Genomic DNA, 7750 nt, shown 5'->3' with positions numbered 1-7750 from the left:
AAACTAGAGTAACAAGGAACTTAATTTTGCTCGAGCGTTGACCGTGGTCAAGAAAAGAAGGGACTACAAGTTGCAGGTGGAGTCATATGAAGTCTTTGGAGTAGCAGCGGTACTCATGGAATAAACTCAAGTCCAATGTACATGGAAGTTTGACGCATTGACAGATTCAGGGTGGTGGAGAATATTCGCCAAGGTGGAGTTTGTTAGGTTGTGTCGAATATTGTGTACAAGGTAGGTTACAGTTGGACTCTGAGTAGTATTGTGTTTACATAGGATATGGAGTCGTGTCCTAATAGGACACTTGTATCCTAGGCCTCTCATATATAGCGGGATAGACACACGATGTAACCTATGCCAACATAATAGCACCGGAACGCAGGGGAAACAGGCGGCATGTGCCGGTGTCCAGGGCGACCGGGTGCGGTATTGTAGCGGTGTCATGGGGAGGAGCGCCCATAGTCAGGCCCCGAGGATGTAGCCATATCGGTGAACCTCGTTAACAAATCTCGGTGTCGTGCTCGTATGATTGCTTGGTCCTCGGATGATCAATGGTATGCCTCGGATTTATTCTAACAAGGGCCCACGCGGACACACGCATAAACCATTGGTTCGACGGGCGTCTCCTCTGTTTTTCGGTGAGAATGCATTCATGGCGCCGCGTGGCTCTGCTCCAGCGTGCCGCCAGAGGGACTAAGTCTGGCTATTTAGGCCGGAGGCAGCAGCTCAACCCCGTCCCCCGTCTGCATTTCTACCCTCTTCCCTCCCTAGCGTCGCCACCTTTAGTACGGTCGTCGTTAGCCGCTAGCCATGGCCAGGCATAGGATCACCATCTATGCCATGCTCACTCCGGAGCAGCGGTTGCAGCAACTGGAGGAGATCCAGGCCAGGCGCGAAGCTCAGATCGCAGTCGGCATGTCTCTAGATTCGTCGGAGCCGGAGGAGGAGCAGACGACCATGGATGACTCGAAGGCAGAGGAGGCAGATCATACGCCTTCGGCTGCGGGCTTCGCCATGGTCAATGCGCTGGCGAAGTTCGAGGTGGCCCAAGCGGAGGATGCGACGGAGCAACAAGCCACCCTCGATTCCATCCAGTCGGAGGCGAAGGTGGAGTCCAACCATTGCTTCCTCCGCTAGGCAGACACGAAGCTCAACGAGATCTGGGCCGACAAGGAGCAAGAGGAGGCGGAGCCGGAGGTGCGCCCAACCGCCAATGACCATTAGGCTGACGACTCCGACACGAACTTCATCAACATCTCCGATGAGGAGGACGAGTAGTGTAGTTGGTACATAGATCATGTCGTTGCATGCTTTTGTATGAAAATGCAAATCGTGAAATGACTACTATGGTCGTTGGAGGTGGATTATGGGGTACGACCGGTCACCGTCTGCAGATGTGTCCGACCCATTTCGTCCGCCCGCGTTCGTTTGAGTCCGTGGAGACAAAAAACCGCAACTCAATGCAGAGTTCACTTTGTGTCCGTTCTCGGACTCATTTTCTGTCTCAAAATTGGGTCATCCGAAGCGGACACCGTGCGCTGTCCGTCTGTGTCCTCTTTGTCTGGCCTAGCCCATCACCTACCCACCTTTTTATCTCTCTTCCCTCCTTTTTCTCCCTCCTGGCCCACACATCCACCCATGAACCGCAATAATATCTTCACGTCGATGGGAGACAGAGGAGGCACGTAGCGCGACGGCCCCCCCTCCGACCAGTCTCATCGGCCTCGAGGCCTCCGTCGCCGCGGCCCCCGACAATTGAATCGTTGACGGGCTCGGTGGTGTTTGTCCACGTCGTATTCACGTCGGAGAACATCATCCGCATCAGGTGCGGTGCTCCCTTTGCATCAGGCAGGCACCTCTTTGATGTTCTCCTCCTCGAGCGACAGTTGGGTAAGGGCATCCAAATGCGGTAGCACCGTTGGGTGCACCGTCCATGTTCGCATGTCCGTTTTGTGTCCGTTGTCTGTTTTGTCAATCCAAACAAATAAAAAATGAACAGAATTCATGTTCGTTTGGGTCACTCTGTTGAAGCTGGCCTAAGGCTTTGATTGGTTGCAAGGTAAAATACACCCAGGAAACCGAGTTGCTCTAACAATTCAAAGTCCAATACGATACCCTCATTCTCTAATCACAAAAATCCCAGCTGCCCAAATCATGCTCCATGCATGTTCATGGACACAACGAAAGTACACGAGAAAATGATGATGATTACTCATCAAGGGGAAAACCCCGTGACACCAAAACCCACCCCCTCCAAACCGCAAGCTTTGGCGTCCTCCCCGTCGGCCTGCCGCCTGCCTGCGTCCCCCCTTCCTAACCGCAACCAACCCAACTCTACTCACTCCAGTCTAGAAAGGAAAGGAAAGACGCAACACAGGTCACGTCGCGAGCGAAGCAAGGCACAGAATCGCGACGCCGACGCCGACCAGACCCTCACCCTCCGCTGACGCGCCGGACCCACGCGTGAGAAACGTGGCCCGCGGACACCCGGGACCCACGGCGCACGCCTCCTAGTTAAGCGGCCTGCCGGTCCCTGCACCCAAATCGTCGCACCCGTTTCGCACTTACCACCCTCTGCTTTCCTCCCAATCACACAGCCGCGCCTCTCTCTTCTCCGTCTCACTCTTGTCCCCCACGCCCCCGCTTCTGGGAAGCGGCCTTCTGAACCTTCTCTCCGGCTAGGGTTCCGGCTCCGACGGCGGCGAGGATGTGTGCCGCGCGGCCGCGGAGGTGAGGCGGCGGACGTGGTGGGATAAGGATTGGTGTTGGTATTGGGATTGGAGGAAGGGGGTGGCGGTGGTCGGGATGGACCCGGACTTCTCCCGGGCGAGCGGCGGCCCGAGCTTCGAGTTCGCCTTCAACTCGGTCAACTTCTCCGACCGGGTCCTGCGGATCGAGATCGTCGCCGGGGACGACGCGCCGGGGGCCAAGGGCGCCGCGGGCGAGGGGTGCTCGTCCATCGCCGACTGGGCGCGCCACCGCAAGCGCCGCAGGGAGGACCTCCGCCGCGACAAAGGTGGGGAAGGTTGGCCTACGTCTCGTCATCATTTCGGTACGGTCCGATTTGGGCGTGGGTGGGTTTGAATTTGCATTCGTACTGATTTGACAGCGGGTGGGTGGGGAGTTGCGAAATGGAGGTAGTACTACTTGCTTTTCCCGCTGATTTGTTTTGATTGCCTGTTGAGGATTTAGGTATCAAAAGGCTTACGTTTGGTATAACCGTATAAGGTGGGAGAAAGATGACGAGGCAGCTTTTCCTTTTGATCGAAGTGAAGTTATGATTTCCCAGCTCTTTGCCTTCCTCAGTTGTTGCCGCACGGAAATTTAGCCACAGTATATGATCTTCTCAGCAACGTGGTGTTCAGGACATGACCTTGGTGGGCGGAGTTTAAGAGATGACTCTATTTGCAGGATCTTATTCAACTCTTAATTCCGCAGAAGAAGAAAACTCTGTGACATTGCTCCTAGTATGATCCTGAATTTACAAAGAGCATTGTGCACCATAACTGAACCAGCCTCAAGCCCAGTAGATGCAATAAGTTGTATATAAACTATGGACAAAAGTTAGTTTGGTTATTGCCTGATGAATAGCACGGCCAGATGTTGTCCAATGTCTCATTTAGCTGAGCATGCATTCGTTGTAATGGGCTAACAGGGGTTTTACGTGTTACATAATGCTTCTAAGTTTCTATATTTGAGTAAAGTAAGCATGAAAGAGGGTATATTAAGGGGAGGATGGAACAGTAATGAAGTTAGAAGTTCTTACTCTTAACTAGTTACTCCCTCTGTCTGTGTTTATTAGGCCACCGGGGCGAAGTGCTGGGACCAAGGCACCACGCGTGTAGTTGCTCAGTTTTGAATTGGCCCTGTTAGAACACATGGGTTAGCGGCATTAATTAGCGAAACCATTTCGCCTACCTCGCACATGTAGCGGCTGGAGATTTATCTCCCTAAATCAGTGGACGGAACGAGCAACGGAACCTGCGAAATCTGTACTTAATTAAGACCGGACGTGGCTCGCTGGTTCTCTGGCCTAATAAACGTGGACATAGGAAGTATATGGCATTCTATTAGTGTCCCATGAAAAGTTCCGTGTACCCAATATATTTTGCTTGCATCCAACTTCGCTCTGAATGTGCAGTCTAGGCATTCATCATTAATGCTTGTTCATGGGCCTCAATTGTTATTAGGATTTATGCTTTATTGCTTGGATCTTTTTCTGTCATTGTCGTATGAAACTATTGTAGTCTTGCTTTGCTTTATCAGAATATGTTTCTGTCATGACGATCTGATGCTAATGCACTTCTACTATTCACATTTTCTTAATCATGTTCTTATTCTAGAGTGCAATACCTTCCATTTTTAATGACTTCCAGCTATCATTTCATGCCCCCAGAATGTGGAAAGTATATGTCAGAACCAGCAAACATCAAAATTGAAGCAGATGAACGTGATACCTATGAGGAAACCAACGAGGAGCCTGTAGCTATGATAGAAGAATCTCCACCTGATATTGGACAAGATGGTTAGTACAATTGAATATGTTTTAATTACTCCGTAATACTCCCACCGTATCAAAATATAAGAGATTTTTTCGGCTAGTTTAGCCTACAAAAACGTCTTATATTTTGGTACAGAGGTAGTATATGGCAGTCAGGTTCAGCAAATTTAACACATAAATACAGAATTCCGTGCACCTATGCCAGATAATTAAAATTATTTCTTGGAGAACTGTTATGCGTAGCAATCATTGGTACTGATCATATGTGATTTTAGAGTTGGTTGATGGCACAATGTATCAGAGCGAGTAATTCATTCCTTTGTATTGAAACTGTGGAGACATGCTGGTACCGGTGAAGCCTTTCTGCCACCCATTGCATTGATAATATTAGACATGTGGTAATCATTTTAAATGCCTCACTTTACTATTGATTGGTTGAGATTTATATGAGCTTGATTACTTGATTCTTTCTGCCCCACCTAATTGTGGAACAATTGGGTTATGTTGGATAGATTATACTTCTGTTGGATATAATTCTGACATAACTGTAAGTAAACTTTTGTACAATTGTTGTACTTGTGGACAAATGTACTTTTAACTTTTGAAGCTACCAGATCTCTGAAGTTTGTGCACCATGTTGTTAATGATAAGTCATATGATTCAATACACTGTCACTATGCTCCCCATTTGGTTGTGCTCCAAAGCATCATATCCTTGTCTATATAAAAGATGTGAATCATGTGCACCATTTGTTCCTTTATACTACATGCCTATGTGGCCGTTTGTTCTCTGCTTCATTGGACCTTGTTGTTTGTATCAGGTGAGGATGGAGAAAGCAGTGACTCATCCTGGAATATGGAGTGCAATCAGGTTTTGAGAGTGAAGTCTATATATATCAGCTCTGCGATTCTAGCTGCAAAAAGTCCCTTCTTTTACAAGGTAGATTTAATTTATGTGTAAAATGAGTTCATTGTGCAGTGTAGTTATTTACTGTTATCTAGCTAACAGTGTCATAACTTTCATCTTGTTAGCTTTTCTCAAATGGCATGAAAGAATCCGACCAGAGGCATGCAACTCTTAGAATAACTGCTTCAGGTAATTCGGGAGCTCCTTTAGGACATTTTCTGTCCTAGCTGCTGTACAGTTTTGCTTAATGTTTTGAATGATCGATTTTGTAGTACTGACATGATCATTGTCAATGAGGTTATCCATGATTAATTTTTCAGTTCAGCTAGCAAGTTACTCCCTCTGTCCCATAATATAAGAGTAGTTTTTGACACTACACAAGTGTCAAAAACGCTCTTATATTATGGGACGGAGGGAGTAATTGTCTATACCCCACCATTTTGCAAATATATTTTTCTTTTGCTTTCGAGCTAACAGTTACCTTGTGTCTGATTGTTGTATTTCTACTTGGAACAGAGGAAAGTGCCCTTATGGAGCTTTTAAGTTTTATTTACAGTGGAAAGTTGACGACCAATCAGCCAACCCTTCTGCTTGATATCTTGATGATGTCTGACAAATTTGAAGTTGTTTCTTGCATGAGACACTGCAGTCAACTACTAAGAAGCTTACCTATGACCACAGAATCTGCACTTCTCTATCTAGATCTGCCTTCCAGCATTTCAATGGCTGCAGCAGTTCAGCCACTGACTGATGCTGCCAAGGAATTCCTCGCCAACAAATACAAGGATTTGACTAAGTGGGTGGTCTCTTTATTTAGAGAGCCAACTAAATTGTCGAAATAACATTGTTGAACTAAAGGAATGCTTCCTCTTTTCAGGTTTCAGGATGAAGTGATGAACATCCCCCTTGCTGGGATTGAAGCCATCTTATGTAGTAATGACCTTCAGGTGGCATCAGAGGACGCAGTCTATGACTTCGTGATCAAATGGGCTCGTGCTCAATACTCAAGAACGGAAGAAAGACGTGAAGTCTTGGGGACTCGTTTGCTGCCACTTGTTAGGTTTTCTCATATGACCTGCAGGAAGTTGCGGAAGGTCCTTGCATGCAGTGATTTGGATAATGAGCAAGCAACTAAAAGTGTCACTGATGCACTCCTGTACAAAGCTGATGCACCACATCGACAGCGCGCCCTTGCTACAGATGTGTTGACCTCTAGGAAATATACTGAACGAGCTTACAAATATCGCCCACTTAAGGTGGTGGAATTTGACCGACCGTATCCTCAATGCATAGCATACTTGGATCTGAAGCGCGAGGAGTGTGGCCGACTATTCCCATCTGGGCGGATTTACTCGCAAGCATTCCATCTTGCTGGACAGGGATTCTTCCTCTCAGCACATTGCAACATGGATCAGCAAAGCGCTTTCCACTGCTTTGGTCTCTTCTTGGGGATGCAAGAGAAAGGCTCAACGAGTGTTACCGTGGACTACGAGTTTGCTGCAAGGACAAGGCCATCGGGTGAGTTTGTCAGTAAGTACAAGGGCTGCTACACCTTCACTGGTGGAAAGGCGGTTGGCTACCGCAATCTCTTCGCAATTCCCTGGCCGTCGTTTATGGCTGATGATAGCCTCTTCTTCATCAATGGGGTACTACATCTGAGAGCAGAATTGACCATAAAGCAACTCTAGTTGGTGCTTGGCGCACTACTAACCTCATCTGTCCTTGCTCACACCTCAGTTCGTGCAACGATGGGCCTCAGTGTGGAAAATCTTGTGTCATTCGAACATGTTATTACTCTGTGCCAAAATAGACACTTCTGAAATGAGAAGCCAAATCCTTTGTTTTACATAAAAAGAGGACTGTCATGTTATGCATTTAGTTTTGAACTTTGGAAACTGAAGATTTGACACCGAGAATCAAAGTTACATTCTGAACATGTTCAGATGAGTTGAATTTGCAGTCTGTTAGATTTCCTACACGCGCTGGTAGGGCCGTTTAGACAATAGATGTCACAAAGACCATGTGCTAAATTGCTGCTGGTGGGGAGGCTTGGTTCTTGCTAGTAGATATGCTAGGGATGCTAGGGTTTTAGTCCAAGGAGGGCGACGCTCGGACAGATGACGGTGTTTCTTCTTTTAAGTCGAATCTTTCAGGCTCTGATCCTTTTTAATTTCGTTGGAACGGATTAAATGAAGTTTTGCTGTAAATTCTTGCCAGCTCCTTAGACGGTGAGTTTAGGTTTTCTCATCGTGCATATGCTAGACAGTGAGGTTAGGCTTTCACATTGTGCATATGTGATGACGAGGTTTGATATTAGATTCTTTTGATGGATTCAAGGGTTCAACG

At 47.4% G+C, this 7750-nt stretch overlaps 1 protein-coding gene across 3 annotated transcripts; it reads left to right on the top strand.

Annotated features, from left to right (window-relative positions):
• Positions 1–2536: 2536 nt before the first annotated feature.
• Positions 2537–7340, top strand: LOC125528954 (BTB/POZ domain-containing protein POB1-like). 3 transcript variants are annotated; one of them, XM_048693371.1, is made up of 6 exons: positions 2537–3049; positions 4394–4522; positions 5319–5437; positions 5530–5593; positions 5921–6200; positions 6282–7340. In XM_048693371.1, exons 1-6 carry the CDS (start codon positions 2803–2805, stop codon positions 7090–7092), a joined length of 1650 nt encoding a protein of 549 aa, XP_048549328.1. In that variant the 5' UTR covers positions 2537–2802; the 3' UTR covers positions 7093–7340. The 3 variants fall into 3 exon arrangements, with proteins under 3 accessions (XP_048549328.1, XP_048549331.1, XP_048549329.1); XM_048693374.1 differs by having other exon boundaries at positions 2538–3013; XM_048693372.1 differs by having other exon boundaries at positions 2538–3022.
• The last annotated feature ends 410 nt before the right edge of the window (positions 7341–7750 follow it).

Source organism: Triticum urartu, unplaced genomic scaffold (assembly GCF_003073215.2).
Source record: "Triticum urartu cultivar G1812 unplaced genomic scaffold, Tu2.1 TuUngrouped_contig_5235, whole genome shotgun sequence".
Taxonomy (NCBI): Eukaryota; Viridiplantae; Streptophyta; class Magnoliopsida; order Poales; family Poaceae; genus Triticum; species Triticum urartu.
Note: the sequence above shows the minus strand (reverse complement) of the source record. Positions and strands in the feature narration are given on the sequence as shown.